The sequence below is a fragment of the Oncorhynchus gorbuscha genome, linkage group LG21 (genome assembly GCF_021184085.1).
Source record: "Oncorhynchus gorbuscha isolate QuinsamMale2020 ecotype Even-year linkage group LG21, OgorEven_v1.0, whole genome shotgun sequence".
Classification (NCBI taxonomy): Eukaryota; Metazoa; Chordata; class Actinopteri; order Salmoniformes; family Salmonidae; genus Oncorhynchus; species Oncorhynchus gorbuscha.
In genome coordinates, this window is record NC_060193.1 from 12329681 (window position 1) to 12351409 (window position 21729).

General features: G+C 46.5%; 1 protein-coding gene across 1 annotated transcript in view; it reads left to right on the top strand.

The window, feature by feature from the left end:
- LOC124008283 (arrestin red cell-like) overlaps positions 1 to 21729 on the top strand; it is a 94779-nt gene that overhangs the window by 71379 nt on the left and 1671 nt on the right. Inside the window, exons 9-13 of the mRNA XM_046319439.1 lie at positions 883 to 967; positions 9478 to 9550; positions 13277 to 13414; positions 21349 to 21416; positions 21593 to 21608. Of these exons, the coding sequence (XP_046175395.1) occupies positions 883 to 967; positions 9478 to 9550; positions 13277 to 13414; positions 21349 to 21416; positions 21593 to 21608 (380 nt within the window). The remainder of the gene's footprint in view (positions 1 to 882; positions 968 to 9477; positions 9551 to 13276; positions 13415 to 21348; positions 21417 to 21592; positions 21609 to 21729) is intronic.

Here is a 21729-nt window from a genome sequence, read left to right on the forward strand (position 1 = left end):
CCCTACACTCTAACCACTAGGCTACCTGTCTCCCCTACACTCTAACCACTAGGCTACCTGTCTCCCCTACACTCTAACCACTAGGCTACCTGTCTCCCCTACACTCTAACCACTAGGCTACCTGTCTCCCCTACACTCTAACCACTAGGCTACCTGTCTCCCCTACACTCTAAACACTAGGCTACCTGTCTCCCCTACACTCTAAACACTAGGCTACCTGTCTCCCCTACACTCTAACCACTAGAGTACCTGCCGCCCCTACACTCTAACCACTAGAGTACCTGCCGCCCCTACACTCTAACCACTAGAATACCTGCCGCCCCTACACTCTAACCACTAGGCTACCTGTCTCCCCTACACTCTAACCACTAGAGTACCTGCCGCCCCTACACTCTAACCACTAGACTACCTGCCACCAAAGCTGACAGTCAGCGCTTTAACCAAATAGTCATTATATAATTTCAAATCCAAAGTTCTGCAGTACAGAGACAAAACAACAAACGTTGTCACTGTCACAATATTTTTGGAGCTCACTGTATATTGACCCCCAACCCCTCCCTTTATCTCTCATTCTTGTTCTCTCTCTTTCATCCTCTCTTTCTGCCCGTCTCTTTCTCCCCCTTTCTTTCTCTCCCTCTCTCTCCCCTCTCTTTCTGCCCCTCTCTTTCTCCCCCTTTCTTGCACTCCCTCTCTCTCCCCTCTCTTTCTGCCCCTCTCTTTCTGCCCCTCTCTTTCTCCCCCCTTTCTCTTCCTCCCCCTCTCTTTCTCTCCCCTCTCTTTCTCCCTCCTCTCTTTCTCCCTCCTCTCTTTCTCCCTCCTCTCTTTCTCCCTCCTCTCTCCCTCCTCTCTTTCTCTCCCTCTCTGTCTCTCCCTCTCTCTCAGCTCTACTACCATGGAGAACCTATCAGTGTGAATGTCCATGCGACCAACAACTCCACCAAAACAGTCAAGAGGTTGAAAATCTCAGGTAAGACACACGCATGTCCTCAGACCAGGGGGTATGTTATCCTCAGACCAGGGGGTATGTTATCCTCAGACCAAGGGGTATGTTATCCTCAGACCAAGGGGTATGTTATCCTCAGACCAAGGGGTATGTTATCCTCAGACCAAGGGGTATGTTATCCTCAGACCAAGGGGTATGTTATCCTCAGACTAGGGGGTATGTTATCCTCAGACCAAGGGGTATGTTATCCTCAGACTAGGGGGTATGTTATCCTCAGACTAGGGGGTATGTTATCCTCAGACCAGGGGGTATGTTATCCTCAGACCAGGGGGTATGTTATCCTCAGACCAGACCTCAGGGGGTATGTTATCCTCAGACCAGGGGGTATGTTATCCTCAGACCAGGGGGTATGTTATCATCAGACCAGGGGTATGTTATCCTCAGACTAGGGGTATGTTATCCTCAGACTAGGGGGTATGTTATCCTCAGACCAGGGGGTATGTTATCCTCAGACCAGGGGGTATGTTATCCTCAGACCAAGGGGTATGTTATCCTCAGACTAGGGGTATGTTATCCTCAGACTAGGGGTATGTTATCCTCAGACCAGGGGTATGTTATCCTCAGACCAAGGGGTATGTTATCCTCAGACCAGGGGGTATGTTATCCTCAGACCAGGGGTATGTTATCCTCAGACCAGGGGGCATGTTATCCTCAGACCAGGGGGTATGTTATCCTCAGACCAGGGGGTATGTTATCCTCAGACCAGGGGTATGTTATCATCAGACCAGGGGGTATGTTATCCTCAGACCAGGGGTATGTTATCCTCAGACCAGGGGTATGTTATCCTCAGACCAGGGGTATGTTATCCTCAGACTAGGGGTATGTTATCCTCAGACTAGGGGGTATGTTATCCTCAGACTAGGGGGTATGTTATCCTCAGACCAGGGGGTATGTTATCCTCAGACTAGGGGGTATGTTATCCTCAGACTAGGGGTATGTTATCCTCAGACCAGGGGTATGTTATCCTCAGACCAGGGGGTATGTTATCCTCAGACTAGGGGGTATGTTATCCTCAGGGGTATGTTATCCTCAGGGGGTATGTTATCCTCAGACCAGGGGTATGTTATCCTCAGACCAGGGGGTATGTTATCCTCAGACCAGGGGTATGTTATCTCAGACTAGGGGTATGTTATCCTCAGACCAGGGGGTATGTTATCCTCAGACCAGGGGGTATGTTATCCTCAGACCAGGGGGTATGTTATCCTCAGACCAAGGGGTATGTTATCCTCAGACCAAGGGGTATGTTATCCTCAGACCAGGGGGTATGGCGTTATTGGAAACTCACGCTGTTCTGTGGGCAGGCCTGACGGTTTTGGAGAACAGCAGAAAGGACTTTATGCAGGAGAATCAACGTAGCAGGATAGGAGAATTAACGTAGCAGGATAGGAGAATTAGCGTAGCAGGATAGGAGAATTAACGTAGCAGGATAGGAGAATTAACGTAGCAGGATAGGAGAATTAACGTAGCAGGATAGGAGAATTAACGTAGCAGGATAGGAGAATTAACGTAGCAGGATAGGAGAATTAGCGTAGCAGGATAGGAGAATCAGCGTAGCAGGATAGGAGAATCAACGTAGCAGGATAGGAGAATTAGCGTAGCAGGATAGGAGAATCAACGTAGCAGGATAGGAGAATCAACGTAGCAGGATAGGAGAATCAACGTAGCAGGATAGGAGAATCAACGTAGCAGGATAGGAGAATCAACGTAGCAGGATAGGAGAATCAACGTAGCAGGATAGGAGAATCAACGTAGCAGGATAGGAGAATCAACGTAGCAGGATAGGAGAATCAACGTAGCAGGATAGGAGAATTAACGTAGCAGGATAGGAGAATTAACGTAGCAGGATAGGAGAATTAACGTAGCAGGATAGGAGAATTAACGTAGCAGGTTAGGAGAATTAACGTAGCAGGTTAGGAGAGTTAATGTAGCAGGATAGGAGAAGGGTTAGGGTTAGCTGAAATGTTAAAATTGTCCCAGACTAGGGCTGTTACGTTGACCGTATTACTGCCACACCAGCTAATTACTAATGTCTTGGTAATAACAGCTAGTTACTAATGGCCTGGTAATAACAGCTAATTACTAATGTCCTGGTAATAACAGCTAATTACTAATGTCCTGGTAATAACAGCTAATTACTAATGTCCTGGTAATAACAGCTAATTACTGATGGCCTGGTAATAACAGCTAGTTACTAATGGCCTGGTAATAACAGCTAGTTACTAATGGCCTGGTAATAACAGCTAGTTACTAATGGCCTGGTAATAGCCGCTAGTTACTAATGGCCTGGTAATAACCGCTAGTTACTAATGGCCCAGTAAATAGCACTCTATTGTCCATCTAATCCACACGTGTCAAACTCATTAGCCGGAGGGAAAGTGTCTGCTCCTCCCTTGTACTTGATTGATTAATTAATGTTGCTAATTAGTAAGGAACTCTCCACACCTGGTCGTCTTGGTCTTAATTGAAAGGAAAAGCAAAAACCCATAACCCACAGACACTAGGCCCTCACTAGGCCCTCACTAGGCCCACACTAGGCCCATCAACTTTCCTAATATTAAACACAATGCTTTGCGCATTCATTTTTTGGTGGACTTTTTCAAAATAAAAAATTCAAAAGGCACTCGCACATCTGAGCAAACATTTTGCAGGTGCCTGGCAACAGTTGAACAAGATGAAGGGAAAAGGAAACCGCACACTGCTCTTGGTAGGATCACTGATCTTTAATAACCTTTCGTATCGGCCTCACGGCCTTCGTCAGCATTTGTGATTTTTTTTAAAATTAGCACCCTTATCTCGACCTAGCCACACCCACATCCGTTCCACGCATCGAAGGGGGTTGGAGGCAAAGGAAAAACAAATAAGTGTTACCAAATATAACAATATGCATATCATAATTATTCGTATAAAGTGTGTAAATAAGACGTATTCAACACGTCTGTAAAACCACAATGAGGACATAGCAAGTTTTCATTAATCATTGGATACATGGTCATCTTAAATAGGCACCTAATTCATGTTCAAATTCACAACATAACATACATAGTGTCACGTCGTAATGAGTAGACCAAGGCTCAGCGTGCGTAGAGCTGCACATATTTTTAATAAATCAAAACTCAAACAAAAACAATGAAGCACAAAACGAAACGTGAAGCTACTGGTGTGCACACCGGCAACTCACTGTAGACAAGATCCCACAAACACAATGGGGAAAATGGGTGGTGGAGCACATAATAATGTCATTGATTTGGAACTGTTTTCCTGTGTGTGGGTGACAGAAATATTCACACTTCATCATGTTGTTGCACTGTGTCGTGGAAATTTCCTCTATTTACCAAACCATGAGAGCAAACCACACACAAGTCAGAGTTAGTTATCAAAGTCCATCTTTAATTATATGAGCTCTATCACAACCCTGTGACTCTCAGATCAATTCAGTGTCTATCAATGAATTCTCTGAGAGCCCCTCACACATTGTTACTGAGATCCTTTATAGCAAAGACACATAGTGAGACAGCATAGGCATAATTTACCGTTCAGCTTTGTCTCCTAAACTATGCTCACTTCTCAAACTCAGAACCATAAACAAATCCTCCATATCAACAGGCATATATCAAATCCATCCTACCTTGACAAGATCACAGAGACACACTGACTGGCACACAGACATTGTGGAGCCAAGGGATCTCCCCTCTCTCCGGCCCAAGCAACTTAGTCTTGACATAGAACAGATACTGCAACTCCGCCACAGTATTATACAAAAATAACATTCTGATGAGAAGTAACTTACAAACATATGATGAATATAAAACATCTTACCTATGTTACCAACCAATTCTGATTATTCCCCAACAACTGTGCGCCACCTCTGCATTTATAGCGACCATTCAGAAGAGGGCGTAAAAGAGCCTGCCTCGTTTTCTTTTGTGGCCGGCAGTTGGCATGAGCCAATTTATCGCGTAAATTGCGACCTCTCCTATATACAATAAGTGGTGGATTTTTGAACATGCCAGTGTTTCTTGACAGCATCTCCCACTTTGCGCGAGTTCAACGTATGTGTGGTGGTGAACATTACAGAGTTCTTTAGCTTTAGCAGGTCCTTTTTGTTGCAGTTCATCTCGTGTGTTTTCCAATGGCAAATGAAGAGCTTCATCCACACATTGTGGTGAATAGCCTCTTAGAAACCTTATACACATCTCCACTGCTTTTTCTAGACAGTCCTCTGTGGCGTGTCATATACGGCGCAGTCTGAGAAACGGGCTTCTAGATAGTTCTCTGTGGCGTGGAATATACGGCACAGTCTGAGAAACGGGCTTCTAGACAGTCCTCTGTGGCGTGTCATATACGGCGCAGTCTGAGAAACGGGCTTCTAGATAGTCCTCTGTGGCGTGTCATATACGGCGCAGTCTGAGAAACGGGCTTCTAGATAGTCCTCTGTGGCGTGGAATATACGGCGCAGTCTGAGAAACAGGCTTCTAGACAGTCCTCTGTGGCGTGTCATATACGGCGCAGTCTGAGAAACGGGCTTCTAGACAGTCCTCTGTGGCGTGTCATATACGGCGCAGTCTGAGAAACGGGCTTCTAGACAGTCCTCTGTGGCGTGTCATATACGGCGCAGTCTGAGAAACGGGCTTCTAGACAGTCCTCTGTGGCGTGGAATATACGGCGCAGTCTGAGAAACGGGCTTCTAGACAGTCCTCTGTGGCGTGTCATATACGGCGCAGTCTGAGAAACGGGCTTCTAGATAGTCCTCTGTGGCGTGGAATATACGGCGCAGTCTGAGAAACGGGCTTCTAGACAGTTCTCTGTGGCGTGGAATATACGGCGCAGTCGGGCTTCTAGGGCTTCTAGGAAGTCCTCTTTTTAATGGCCCAGGGTGGAATCTGTCTCTCTGTATTAGAGTATTTCTGCCTGTTTCTTTTCTAAACAGAGTTGTAAACAGGGTTCCATTGATTTCTAAATCCACATATCGACGTAATGACCACGTTTAGTGTCACGTTCAACAGTGAATTTGAGATTGAGGTCAATGTCATTGAGTGATGCCATAAAGTCTGACAGCTCTTCTTCCGTTCCTTCCCATATGCAAAACATGTCGTCAATATATCAATACCACTTCAGGACTTTATTCAAAAATGCATTTTGGTTTTCATTATTAACAAAAGATTCTTCAAAAAGAACCCCATAGAGGTTAGCATAGCTATGAATGAATGTTTTGAATGCTATGAATGTTTAGTTTTTTGTGGGCTATTTTAAATAAAAAATAATTCCACACATTTATTAGTAGGCCGTATGTAAAGACCAGATTAAATTGAGAATAGTCTGATGGGTGAGAATATTATCAAGTGCTTGTCAAATTGTGAATGAGAGACTGATGAAGTGTGTGCAGCCTGCACAAAAAAAAAACCGTGGCAGGTCTAACTCTGAAGTCAGCCTACAGGAGGACCTGTTTCAAATGATCAATTTGTTAAGTGCTCAACACAGAATAGCTGCATGTGCGAACTCCCTCTGAATCGTTTAGGAAAATGACCCTTTCTATTTTATTCAGATATGTTCAATTGTATTCTTCATACTATAAAATAATGCCTTGGGAATTCTAAGCAAATCTTGTCTGCTAAATGAACTAGTGTAGCCCACAGCCATATGTCATAGCCAGATTAGCCAGATAAGGACAACTCAGAGTATGCTATTCTGACCTTCTGAAATAAGCAACATTTTCTTCTTAAATGTAGATGTTCCAAAGATCCGCACCAATGGCTTGTAGGCTATGATGCCCTGTGAGACCGGCAATGATTTGCATGACAATTACCGGCTGAGAAAAAAGTAAAATCCCCACAGCTCTGTCCCAGACGCGACTCCAACATATAGCCACAACCAGGCCTGCTCTCAGAACATCCTTTGTTTCCAAAAACGTGATTCTGCTCAGACCAGACGAGAGACAGATGGTTGGTATTGCAGTAGTACTTTATAGACAGGTTTGTATGGGTATGCTTCCTGTCCCTCTCTCTCCTACAGCGTGTCTCCTATAGCGTGTCTCCTACTGTGTGTCTCCTACAGCGTGTCTCCTACAGCGTGTGTGTTTTCCTGCTGTGTTAACCCTCTCTCTCCTACAGCGTGTCTCCTACAGCGTGTGTCTCCTACAGCGTGTGTCTCCTACAGCGTGTCTCATATAGCGTGTCTCCTACTGTGTGTCTCCTACAGCGTGTCTCCTACTGTGTGTCTCCTACAGCGTGTCTCCTACAGCGTGTGTGTTTTCCTGCTGTGTTAACCCTCTCTCTCCTACAGCGTGTCTCCTACAGCGTGTGTGTTTTCCTGCTGTGTTAACCCTCTGTCTCCTACAGCATGTGTCTCCTACAGCGTGTCTCCTACAGCGTGTGTGTTTTCCTGCTGTGTTAACCCTCTCTCTCCTACAGCGTGTCTCCTACAGCGTGTGTCTCCTACAGCGTGTCTCATATAGCGTGTCTCCTACTGTGTGTCTCCTACAGCGTGTCTCCTACAGCGTGTCTCCTACAGCGTGTCTCCTACAGCGTGTCTCCTACAGCGTGTCTCCTACAGCGTGTGTCTCCTACAGCGTGTCTCATATAGCGTGTCTCCTACTGTGTGTCTCCTACAGCGTGTCTCCTACTGTGTGTCTCCTACAGCGTGTCTCCTACAGCGTGTGTGTTTTCCTGCTGTGTTAACCCTCTGTCTCCTACAGCGTGTCTCCTACAGCGTGTGTGTTTTCCTGCTGTGTTAACCCTCTCTCTCCTACAGCGTGTCTCCTACAGCGTGTGTGTTTTCCTGCTGTGTTAACCCTCTGTCTCCTACAGCGTGTCTCCTACAGCGTGTGTCTCCTACAGCGTGTCTCCTACAGCGTGTGTCTCCTACAGCGTGTGTCTCCTACAGCGTGTGTCCTACAGCGTGTGTGTCCTACAGCGTGTGTGTCCTACAGCGTGTGTCTCCTACAGCGTGTGTCTCCTACAGTGTGTGTGTTTTCCTACTGTGTTAACCCTCTCTCTCTCCTACTGTGTGTCTCCTACTGTGTGTCTCCTACAGCGTGTCTCCTACAGCGTGTGTGTTTTCCTGCTGTGTTAACCCTCTCTCTCCTACAGTGTGTCTCCTACAGCGTGTCTCCTACAGCGTGTGTGTTTTCCTGCTGTGTTAACCCTCTCTCTCCTACAGTGTGTCTCCTACAGCGTGTCTCCTACAGCGTGTGTGTTTTCCTGCTGTGTTAACCCTCTCTCTCCTACAGTGTGTCTCCTACAGCGTGTCTCCTACAGCGTGTATGTTTTCCTGCTGTGTTAACCCTCTCTCTCCTACAGCGTGTGTGTTTTCCTGCTGTGTTAACCCTCTCTCTCCTACAGCGTGTGTCTCCTACAGCGTGTGTCTCCTACAGCGTGTCTCCTACAGCGTGTGTGTTTTCCTGCTGTGTTAACCCTCTCTCTCCTACAGCGTGTCTCCTACAGCGTGTCTCCTACAGCGTGTCTCCTACAGCGTGTCTCCTACAGCGTGTGTGTTTTCCTGCTGTGTTAACCCTCTCTCTCCTACAGCGTGTCTCCTACAGCGTGTCTCCTACAGCGTGTCTCCTACAGCGTGTCTCCTACAGCGTGTCTCCTACAGCGTGTCTCCTACAGCGTGTCTCCTACAGCGTGTGTGTTTTCCTGCTGTGTTAACCCTCTGTCTCCTACAGCGTGTGTGTTTTCCTGCTGTGTTAACCCTCTGTCTCCTACAGCGTGTGTCTCCTACAGCGTGTGTCTCCTACAGCGTGTGTCTCCTACAGCGTGTCTCCTACAGCGTGTGTCTCCTACAGCGTGTGTCTCCTACAGCGTGTGTGTCCTACAGCGTGTGTCTCCTACAGCGTGTGTCTCCTACAGTGTGTGTGTTTTCCTACTGTGTTAACCCTCTCTCTCTCCTACTGTGTGTCTCCTACTGTGTGTCTCCTACTGTGTGTCTCCTACAGCGTGTCTCCTACAGCGTGTGTGTTTTCCTGCTGTGTTAACCCTCTCTCTCCTACAGTGTGTCTCCTACAGCGTGTCTCCTACAGCGTGTGTGTTTTCCTGCTGTGTTAACCCTCTCTCTCCTACAGTGTGTCTCCTACAGCGTGTCTCCTACAGCGTGTATGTTTTCCTGCTGTGTTAACCCTCTCTCTCCTACAGCGTGTGTGTTTTCCTGCTGTGTTAACCCTCTCTCTCCTACAGCGTGTGTCTCCTACAGCGTGTGTCTCCTACAGCGTGTCTCCTACAGCGTGTGTGTTTTCCTGCTGTGTTAACCCTCTCTCTCCTACAGCGTGTCTCCTACAGCGTGTCTCCTACAGCGTGTGTGTTTTCCTGCTGTGTTAACCCTCTGTCTCCTACAGCGTGTCTCCTACAGCGTGTCTCCTACAGCGTGTCTCCTACAGCGTGTCTCCTACAGCGTGTCTCATACAGCGTGTCTCATACAGCGTGTCTCCTACAGTGTGTGTTTTTCTACAGTGTTAACCCTCTCTCTCTCCCCTGCTGCAGTTCGCCAGTATGCTGACATTTGTCTGTTCAGTACGGCTCAGTACAAGTGTCCTGTTGCACAGGAAGAGGCAGAGTGAGTCCCCTTCTCTTCATCCCTGTCCCCTTCTCTCCAAACCTCTCTCTCCATCCCTGTCCCCTTCTCTCCAAACCTCTCTTTCCATCCCTGTACCCTTCTCTCCAAACCTCTCTCTCCATCCCTGTACCCTTCTCTCCAAACCTCTCTCTCCATCCCTGTCCCCTTCTCTCCAAACCTCTCTCTCCATCCCTGTCCCCTTCTCTCCAAACCTCTCTCTCCATCCCTGTCCCCTTCTCTCCCTTCTCTCCATCCCTGTACCCTTCTCTCCATCCCTGTACCCTTCTCTCCAAACCTCTATCTCCATCCCTGTCCCCTTCTCTCCAAACCTCTCTTTCCATCCCTGTACCCTTCTCTCCAAACCTCTCTCTCCATCCCTGTACCCTTCTCTCTCCATCCCTGTCCCCTTCTCTCCAAACCTCTCTTTCCATCCCTGTACCTTCTCTCCATCCCTGTACCCTTCTCTCCATCCCTCTCTCTCCATCCCCTTCTCTCCATCCCTGTCCCCTTCTCTCCAAACCTCTCTCCATCCCTGTGTCTCCTCTCTCTCCATCCCTGTACCCTTCTCTCCATCTCTGTACCCTTCTCTCCATCTCTGTACCCTTCTCTCCATCCCTGTACCCTTCTCTCCATCCCTGTACCCTTCTCTCCAAACCTCTCTCTCCATCCCTGTACCCTTCTCTCCATCCCTGTACCCTTCTCTCCATCCCTGTACCCTTCTCTCCATCCCTGTACCCTTCTCTCCATCCCTGTACCCTTCTCTCCATCCCTGTACCCTTCTCTCCAAACCTCTCTCTCCATCCCTGTACCCTTCTCTCCAAACCTCTCTCTCCATCCCTGTACCCTTCTCTCCATCCCTGTCCCCTTCTCTCCATCCCTGTCCCCTTCTCTCCATCCCTGTCCCCTTCTCTCCAAACCTCTCTCTCCATCCCTGTCCCCTTCTCTCCATCCCTGTCCCCTTCTCTCCAACCCTGTACCCTTCTCTCCATCCCTGTCCCCTTCTATCCATCCCTGTCCCCTTCTCTCCATCCCTGTACCCTTCTCTCCAAACCTCTCTCCATCCCTGTACCCTTCTCTCCATCCCTGTCCCCTTCTCTCCATCCCTGTCCCCTTCTCTCCAAACCTCTCTCTCCATCCCTGTCCCCTTCTCTCCATCCCTGTCCCCTTCTCTCCATCCCTGTCCCCTTCTCTCCATCCCTGTACCCTTCTCTCCATCCCTGTCCCCTTCTCTCCATCCCTGTCCCCTTCTCTCCATCCCTGTACCCTTCTCTCCATCCCTGTACCCTTCTCTCCATCCCTGTACCCTTCTCTCAAACCTCTTTCTCCATCCCTGTCCCCTTCTCTCCATCCCTGTCCCCTTCTCTCCATCCCTGTACCCTTCTCTCCCTTCTCCTCCCTGTCCCCCTCTCCAAACCTCTCTCTCCATCCCTGTCCCCCCTCCATCCCTCTCCAAACCTCTCTCTCCATCCCTGTCCCCTTCTCTCCAAACCTCCCCTTCTCTCCATCCCTGTCCCCCTCTCCATCCCTGTCCCCTCTCCAAACCTCTTTCTCCATCCCTGTCCCCTTCTCTCCATCCCTGTCCCCTTCTCTCCATCCCTGTCCCCTTCTCTCCATCCCTGTCCCCTTCTCTCAAACCTCTTTCTCCATCCCTGTCCCCTTCTCTCCATCCCTGTCCCCTTCTTTCTCCATCCCTGTCCCCTTCTCTCCATCCCTGTCCCCTTCTCTCCATCCCTGTCCCCTTCTCTCCATCCCTGTCCCCTTCTCTCAAACCTCTTTCTCCATCCCTGTCCCCTTCTCTCCAAACCTCTCTCTCCATCCCTGTCCCCTTCTCTCCAAACCTCTCTCCATCCCTCCATCCCTCCATCCCCCTTCTCTCCAAACCTCTCTCCATCCCTGTACCCCTTCCAAACCTCTCTCCAAACCTCTCTCCATCCCTGTCCCCTTCTCTCCACCCTTCTCTCCATCCCCTCTCTCCATCCCTGTACCCTTCTCTCCAAACCTCTCCATCTCCATCCCTGTCTCCAAACTTCTCTCCAAACCTCTCCAAACCTCTCTCTCCATCCCTGTCCCCTCTCTCTCCAACCCTTCTCTCCAAACTCTCTCTCCATCCCTGTACCCTTCTCTCCAAACCTCTCTCTCCATCCCTGTACCCTTCTCTCCATACCTCTCTCTCCATCCCTGTACCCTTCTCTCCAAACCTCTCTCTCCATCCCTGTCCCCTTCTCTCAAACCTCTCTCTCCATCCCTGTACCCTTCTCTCAAACCTCTCTTTCCATCCCTGTACCCTTCTCTCCAAACCTCTCTCTCCATCCCTGTCCCCTTCTCTCCAAACCTCTCTCTCCATCCCTGTCCCCTTCTCTCCAAACCTCTCTCTCCATCCCTGTACCTTTCTCTCAAACCTCTCTCTCCATCCCTGTACCCTTCTCTCAAACCTCTCTCTCCATCCCTGTACCCTTCTCTCCAAACCTCTCTCTCCATCCCTGTACCCTTCTCTCAAACCTCTCTCTCCATCCCTGTCCCCTTCTCTCCAAACCTCTCCCTCCATCCCTGTCCCCTTCTCTCCAAACCTCTCTCTCCATCCCTGTCCCCTTCTCTCCATCCCTGTACCCTTCTCTCCAAACCTCTCTCTCCATCCCTGTCTCCTTCTCATCCTCCTTCTCTTCTTCTTTGTCTCGTCTGTGAGAGAGAGAGAGAATAATGCAGGCAGATTGTGTGGCCAAACAGACACTCACTTTCAAAATCAAATCAAATCAAATTGTATTTGTCACATACACATGGTTAGCAGATGTTAATGCGAGTGTAGCGAAATGCTTGTGCTTCTAGTTCCGACAATGCAGTAATAACCAACAAGTAATCTAACTAACAATTCCAAAACTACTGTCTTATACACAGTGTAAGGGGATAAAGAATATGTACATAAGGATATATGAATGAGTGATGGTACAGGGCAGTAGTGTTTTTAATAGTTTTGTTGTATTATTTCTGCATATCTTCTACCTCATATTGTATGGCCCTCTATGACATCACCCAACCCCCTTTCTGCTGGCACACCCATGCCAGAATACCCCTCTCCTCCCCAACCCCCATCTACCCCTTCTCAACGGCCATAGGTAACCTCATCTTATCCCGTCTAGTAACATCACAGCCCCTTGTCTCCTTGTTATGACATCTTAGTCAGTGTTTCCCCCCCTGTACTGTAGTTTTACAGGTGACTGAAGTAGTTCTGCACAGATGTGACACCTACAAAAAGTCTGTGGGCCGTGCCTCCGACCGGTGAGTAGAGGAGGAGCGACTGGCTAGGCCTTGACCCAAAATGGCCGCCCAAGACGTAACCCCCAGAGCTCCCAGACCCAGACCTCCCCACAACCCCAGTACCTGGCTTGATTTTTGGTCCACCAAAACTTTCCCTCGTGGCCTAAATCGAGATGCCCGACCTCCCACTCTGATAACTATCCTCCTTGTCCCCTGTTATCCAGTCCTCCACAAGAAGCCACTGGCCCCAAAACCCAATATCCTTTCTCTCAAATGAAGAGGATTCTCTCCCAGTCTAGTCCCCTTCAATGCCCCTCTCCCTCCCTGTTCCAGCATCTCACAGATCCTTTCTTTTCCTCTCTTCTTTCCTTACTGCTTCCCCAGCGTTGTGGATTCCTATACAAGAGGGACTAGGAACCCATCACATATGAAATAAATAATCAATCATTTTCTCTCTCTCACCATCCTCCACAGTGACCAGGTGTCCCCCAGCAGTACGTTCTGTAAGGTGTACACCCTGACTCCCACGCTTACCAACAACCGAGAAAAGAGAGGCCTGGCTCTGGATGGCAAGCTGAAGCACGAAGACACCAATCTGGCCTCCAGCACTATGTAAGACATTACATAGAGAGAGGGAGAGAGAGAGACATTCCAGAGAGAGAGCGAGAGAGACTAGAGAAACACAGAGAGAGAGAGAGAGAGAGAGAGAGAGAGAGAGAGAGAGAGAGAGAGAGAGAGAGAGAGAGAGAGAGAGAGAGAGAGAGAGAGAGAGAGAGAGAGAGAGAGAGAGAGAGAGAGAGAGAGAGAGAGAGAGAGAGAGAGAGAGAGAGAGAGAGAGAGAGAGAGAGAGAGAGAGAGAGAGAGAGAGAGAGAGAGAGAGAGGCACCCGGCCTCACCCTACGAGAATCTGAAGTAAAATGTCTACTGTTTGCTGATGATCTGGTGCTTCTGTCCCCAACCAAGGAGGGCCTACAGCAGCACCTAGATCTTCTGCACAGATTCTGTCAGACTTGGACCCTGACAGTAAATCTCAGTAAGACCAAAATAATGGGGTTCCAAAAATGGTCCAGTTGCCAGGACCACAAATAACAAATTCCGTCTAGACACCGTTGCCCTGGAGCACACAAAAAACGATACATACCTCGGCCTAAACATCAGCGCCACAGGTAACTTCCACAAAGCTGTGAACGAGCTGAGAGACAAGGCAAGATGGGCCTTCTATGCCATCAAAAGGAGCATAGAACTCTTCATCCCAATTAGGATTTGGCTAAAAATACTTGAATCAGTTATAGAACCCATTGACCTTTATGGTTGTGAGGTCTGGGGTCCACTCAACAACCAAGAATTCACAAAATGGGACAAACACCAAATTGAGACTCTGCACGCAGTATTCTGCAAAAATATTGTCCATGTACAACTTAAAACACCAAATAATGCATCAGAGCAGAATCAGGCCGATACCCACTAATTATCAAAATCCAGAAAAGAGCCGTTAAATTCTACAACCACCTAAAAGGAAGCGATTCCCAAACCTTCCATAACAAAGCCATCACCTACAGAGAGATGAACCTGGAGAAGAGTCCCCTAAGCAAGCTGGTCCTGAGACTCTGTTCACAAACACAAACACACCCCACAGAGCCCCAGGACAGCAGCACAATTACACCTAACCAAATCATGAGAAAACAAAAAGATAATTACTTGACACATTGGAAAGAATTAACAAAAAGAACAGAGCAAACTAGAATGCTATTTGGGCCTAAACAGAGAGTACACAGTGGCAGAAATCCTGACCACTGTGACTGACCCAAACTTAAGGAAAGCTTTGACTATGTACAGACTCAGTGAGCAGAACCTTGCTATTGAGAAAGGCCGCCGTAGGCAGACATGGCTCTCAAGAGAAGACAGGCTATGTGCTCACTGCCCACAAAATGAGGTGGAAACTGAGCTGCACTTCCTAACCTCCTGCCCAATGTATGACCATATTAGAGACATACAGTATTTCTCTCAGATTACACAGACCCACAAAGAAATACCACAGTGTGCAATCACAGCAGCAAGATTTGTGACCTGTTGCCACAAGAAAAGGGCAACCAGTGAAGAACATCATTACGAAACTGTATATAGACAATTACATTTGAAATGTCTATTCCTTTGGAACATGTGTGTAATGTTTACTGTACATTTTTTTGTTCACTTGCTTTGGCAGTGTAAACATGTGAACTTGAATTGAAGAGAGATGAAGAGAGGAGAGAGGAAGCGAGGAGAGAGGAAGAGGGGGAAGAGGAAGAGAGGAGAGAGGAAGCGAGGAGAGAGGAAGCGAGGAGAGAGGAAGAGAGGGAAGAGGAAGCGAGGAGAGAGGAAGCGAGGAGAGAGGAAGCGAGGAGAGAGGAAGCGAGGAGAGAGGAAGCGAGGAGAGAGGAAGCGAGGGAAGAGGAAGCGAGGAGAGGGAAGAGGAAGCGAGGGAGGAGAGAGGAAGCGAGGAGAGAGGAAGCGAGAAGAGGGGAAGAGAGGAGAGAGGAAGAGAGAAGAGGGGAAGAGAGGAAGAGAGAAGAGAGGAGAGGGGAAGAGAGGAGAGAGGAAGCGAGGAGAGAGGAAGCGAGGAGAGAGGAAGCGAGGAGAGAGGAAGAGAGAAGAGGGGAAGAGAGGAGAGAGGAAGAGGGGAAGAGAGGAGAGAGGAAGCGAGGAGAGAGGAAGAGAGGAGAGAGGAAGCGAGGAGAGAGGAAGAGAGGAGAGAGGAAGAGAGGAGAGAGGAAGCGAGGAGAGAGGAAGAGAGGAGAGAGGAAGAGAGAAGAGAGGAAGAGAGGAGAGAGCACACATTCAGAAAGTATTCAGACCCCTTGACTTTTCTCATGTTGTTATGTTACAGTCTCACTCTAAAATTGATTAAATTGTTTTTTTTCCCTCATCAATCTACACACAATAACCCATAATGACGAAGCAAAAATAGATTTTGAAATGTTTGCAAATTTATTACTAATAAAAAAATGGAAATATCACATTTACATAAGTGTTCAGACCCTTTACTCAGTACTTTGTTGAAGTACCTTTGGCAGTCATTACACCTATATTTGGGGAGTTTCTCCCATTCTATGCAGTTCCTCTCAAGCTCTGTCAGGTTGGATGGGGAGCATCGCTGCTCAGCTATTTTTAGGTCTCTCCAGAGATGTTCGATCGTGCTGAAGTCTGGGCTCTGTCACTCAAGGACATTCAGAGACTTGTCCCGAAGCCACTCCTGCATTGTCTTGGCTGTGTGCTTAGGGTTGTTGTCCTGTTGGAAGGTGAACCTTCGCCCCAGTCTGAGGTCCTGAGCGCTTTGGAGCAGGTTTTCATCAACATTCTCTCTGTACTTTGCTCCGTTCATATTTCCCTTGATCCTGTCTAGTCTCCCTGTACCTGCTGCTGAAAAACATCCCCACATCATGATGCTGCCACCACCATGCTTCACCGTAGGGATGGTGCCAGGTTTCCTCCAGATGTGACGCTTGATATTCAGGCTAAAGACTTCAATCTTGGTTTCATCAGACCAGAGAATCTTGTTTCTCATGGTCTGAGAGTCTTTAGGTGCGTCTTGGCAAACTCCAAGCAGGCTGTCATGTGCCTTTTACTGAGGAATGGCTTCCGTCTGGCCACTACCAAAAAAAAAACTGATTGGTGGAGTACTGCAGAGATGGATGTCCTTCTGGAAGGTCATCTCCCTGACCAAGGCCCTTCTTCCCAGATTGCTTAGTTTGGCCAGGCGGCCAGCTCTGGAAGAGCCTTAGTGGTTCCAAACTTCTTCATTTAAGAATGATGGAGACCATTGTGTTCTTGGGGCCCTTTAATGCTGCAGAAATGTTTTCGTACCCTTCCATGTCATCATGTCCAAACAATTGAATTTACCACCGGTGAACTCCAATCAAGTTGTAGAAACATCTCAAGGAAGATCAACGGAAATAGGATGCACCTGAGCTCACTTTCGAGTCTCATAGCAAAGGGTCTGACTACTTATATAAATATGTATTTCTGTTTTTAATTTTTAATACATCTGCAAAAATGTCTAAAAACCAGTATTGTGTGTAGATTGCTGAGGATTTTTGAATTTATTGAATCCATTTCAGAATAAGGCTGTAAAACAAAATGTAACAAAATGTGGAAAAAGTCAAGGGGTCTGAATAATTCCCTAATGGACTGTATGCACAAACAACAACAAGCAAGGTTACACTCAAATCTGAGATTCATACACACACACACACACACACACACACACACACACACACACACACACACACACACACACACACACACACACACACACACACACACACACACACACACACATATAGAAACACAAACACACACGTATAGAAACACAAACACACACGTATAGAAACACAAACACATACACACGAGTAGAAACACACACACACACATGTATATAATCACACACACACACACACACACACACACGTATAGAAATACATGTATAGAATCACACACACACACACACACACACACACGTATAGAAATACATGTATAGAATCACACACACACACACACACACACACACGTATAGAAATGGTCCTTCTGTAGCTCAGTTGGTAGAGCATGGCGCTTGTAACGCCATGTATAGAATCACAACACACACATGACATGTGGATAGCTAAATGGCATATATTATTATTATTATATTATAAATACATGTATAGAATCACACACACACACACACACACACACACACACACACACACACACACACACACACACACACACACACACACACACACACACACAGATTGATAAAGGGAAACACATGTATAGAAACACACATATAGAAACACAAACACACACATGTATAGAATCACACACACACACACACACATGTATAGAATCACACACACACACACACACATGTATAGAATCACACACACACACACACACATGTATAGAATCACACACACACACACACACATGTATAGAATCACACACACACACACACACATGTATAGAATCACACACACACACACATGTATAGAATCACACACACACACATGTATAGAATCACACACACACATACATGTATAGAATCACACACACACACACACATGTATAGAATCACACACACACACACATGTATAGAATCACACACACACACACACACACACACACACACACACACACACACACACACACACACACACACACACACATGTATAGACACACACACATGTATAGACACACACACAGGTGATTTGCGACTTCTTGAGAAACCAAATTAGAATTCAGATAAACAAACAAACAATTGCCTCATATCAAGGTTGTGACGAGATGGAGAAAAGCTATGGACCGAAGACAGGTTAACAGAGAATTTTATCTAACCATTTTTCTGACCTTCTTAACCTAATTCTCCTAACCTGCTAAGAACAATTCACTTCCTTCCGTAGCTCGATACCATTTAGTCAAAACATCATATACAGTGGGGCAAAAAAGTATTTAGTCAGCCACCAATTGTGCAAGTTCTCCCACTTAAAAAGATGAGAGAGGCCTGTAATTTTCATCATAGGTACACTTCAACTATGACAGACAAAATGAGAAAAACAAATCCAGAAAATCACATTGTAGGGTTTTTAATGAATTTATTTGCAAATTATGGTGGAAAATAAGTATTTGGTCAATAACAAAAGTTTCTCAATACTTTGTTATATACCCTTTGTTGGCAATGACAGAGGTCAAACGTTTTCTGTAAGTCTTCACAAGGTTTTCACACACTGTTGCTGGTATTTTGTCCCATTCCTCCATGCAGATCTCCTCTAGAGCAGTGATGTTTTGGGGCTGTTGCTGGGCAACACAGACTTTCAACTCCCTCCAAAGATTTTCTATGGGGTTGAGATCTGGAGACTGGCTAGGCCACCCCAGGACCTTGAAATGCTTCTTATGAGGCCACTCCTTCATTGCCCGGGCAGTGTGTTTGGGATCATTGTCATGCTGAAAGACCCAGCCACGTTTCATCTTCAATGCCCTTGCTGATGGAAGGAGGTTTTCACTCAAAATCTCACGAAACATGGCCCCTTTACACGGATCAGTCGTCCTGGTCTCTTTGCAGAAAAACAGCCCCAAAGCATGATGTTTACACCCCCATGCTTCACAGTAGGTATGGTGTTCTTTGGATGCAACTCAGCATTCTTTGTCCTCCAAACACGACGAGTTGAGTTTTTACCAAAAAGTTATATTTTGGTTTCATCTGACCATATGACATTCTCCCAATCTTCTTCTGGATCATCCAAATGCTCTCTAGCAAACTTCAGACGGGCCTGGACTTGTACTGGCTTAAGCAGGGGGACACGTCTGCCACTGCAGGATTTGAATCCCTGGCGGCGTAGTGTGTTACTGATGGTAGGCTTTGTTACTTTGGTCCCAGCTCTCTGCAGGTCATTCACTAGGTCCCCCCGTGTGGTTCTGGGATTTTTGCTCACCGTTCTTGTGATCATTTTGACCCCACGGGGTGAGATCTTGCGTGGAGCCCCAGATCGAGGGAGATTATCAGTGGTCTTGTATGTCTTCCATTTCCTAATAATTTCTCCCACAGTTGATTTCTTCAAACCAAGCTGCTTACCTATTGCAGATTCCGTCTTCCCAGCCTGGTGCAGGTCTACAATTTTGTTTCTGGTGTCCTTTGACAGCTCTTTGGTCTTGGCCATAGTGGAGTTTGTAGTGTGACTGTTTGAGGTTGTGGACAGGTGTCTTTTATACTGATAACAAGTTCAAACAGGTGCCATTAATACAGGTAACGAGTGGAGGACAGAGGAGCCTCTTAAAGAAGAAGTTACAGGTCTGTGAGAGCCAGAAATCTTGCTTGTTTGGAGGTGACCAAATACTTATTTTCCACCATAATTTGCAAATAAATTAATTAAAAATCCTACAATGTGATTTTTTTGAATTTCTTTCTTTTCATTTTGTATGTCATAGTTTAAGTGTACCTATGATGAAAATTACAGGCCTCTCTCATCTTTTTAAGTGGGAGAACTTGCACAATTGGTGGCTGACTAAATACTTTTTTGCCCCACTGTACATGCCTGCAGTTGTCCCCTGGTCTCTAAATGTTATGTTAGTTTGTGTCTGGTTCTGTTTGATGTGTCCAATAAGGAGGTTCTGTTTGATGTGTCCAATAAGGAGGTTCTGTTTGATGTCTCCAACAAGGAGGTTCTGTTTGATGTGTTCCAGAGTGAAAGATGTGTCCAATAAGGAGGTTCTGTTTGATGTCTCCAACAAGGAGGTTCTGTTTGATGTGTTCCAGAGTGAAAGATGTGTCCAATGAAGGTTCTGTTTGATGTGTTCCAGAGTGAAAGATGTGTCCAATAAGAGGTTCTGTTTGATGTGTTCCAGAAAGATGTGTCCAATAAAGAGGTTCTGTTTGATGTCTCCAACAAGGAGGTTCTGTTTGATGTGTTCCAGAGTGAAAGATGTGTCCAATAAGGAGGTTCTGTTTGATGTGTTCCAGAGTAAAAGATGTCTCCAATAAGGAGGTTCTATTTGATGTGTCCAACAAGGAGGTTCTGTTTGATGTGTTCCAGAGTGAAATATGTGTCCAATAAGGAGGTTATGTTTGATGTGTCCAATAAGGAGGTTCTGTTTGATGTGTCCAATAAGGAGGTTCTGTTTGATGTGTTCCAGAGTGAAATATGTGTCCAATAAGGAGGTTCTGTTTGATGTGTCCAATAAGGAGGTTCTGTTTGATGTCTCCAATAAGGAGGTTCTGTTTGATGTGTTCCAGAGTGAAAGATGTGTCCAATAAGGAGGTTCTGTTTGATGTGTCCAATAAGGAGGTTCTGTTTGATGTGTTCCAGAGTGAAAGATGTGTCCAATAAGGAGGTTCTGTTTGATGTCTCCAATAAGGAGGTTCTGTTTGATGTGTTCCAGAGTGAAAGATGTGTCCAATAAGGAGGTTCTGTTTGAGGTTCTGTTTGTGTTCCAATAAGAGATGTATCCAAAAGAGGTTCTGTTTGATGTCTCCAATAAGAGGTTCTGTTTGATGTGTTCCAGAGTGTCCAAAAGATGTGTCCAATAAGGAGGTTCTGTTTGATGTGTTCCAGAGTGAAAGATGTGTCCAATAAGAGGTTCTGTTTGATGTGTTCCAGAGTGAAAGATGTGTCCAATAAGGAGGTTCTGTTTGATGTGTTCCAGAGTGAAAGATGTGTCCAATAAGAGGTTCTGTTTGATGTGTTCCAGAGTGAAAGATGTGTCCAATAAGGAGGTTCTGTTTGATGTGTTCCAGAGTGAAAGATGTGTCCAATAAGAGGTTCTGTTTGATGTGTCCAATAAGGAGGTTCTGTTTGATGTGTTCCAGAGTGAAAGATGTGTCCAATAAGAGGTTCTGTTTGATGTGTTCCAGAGTGAAAGATGTGTCCAATGAGAGGTTCTGTTTGATGTGTTCCAGAGTGAAAGATGTGTCCAATAAGAGGTTCTGTTTGATGTGTTCCAGAGTGAAAGATGTGTCCAATAAGGAGGTTCTGTTTGATGTGTTCCAGAGTGAAAGATGTGTCCAATAAGAGGTTCTGTTTGATGTGTTCCAGAGTGAAAGATGTGTCCAATAAGGAGGTTCTGGGGATCCTGGTGTCCTACAGAGTCAAGGTCAAACTAGGTTCTGTTTGATGGTGTCTAAGGAGGTTCTGGGGGTGTCCTACAGAGTCAGGTCAAACTACACACACACACACACACACACACACACACACACACACACACACACACACACACACACACACACACACACACACACACACACACACACACACACACACACACACACGCTCAAACTAGTGTTGTCCCATGGAGGGTAGGCTACATCTTTGCTCCTACACTGTCTAACATAGATTTATGTAGTGGTTGTAAGTGAATGTTTCCACCTGGATTACGCTGGAATGTTCTCTGGTTATCAGTTCATCTCTGCCTAATGT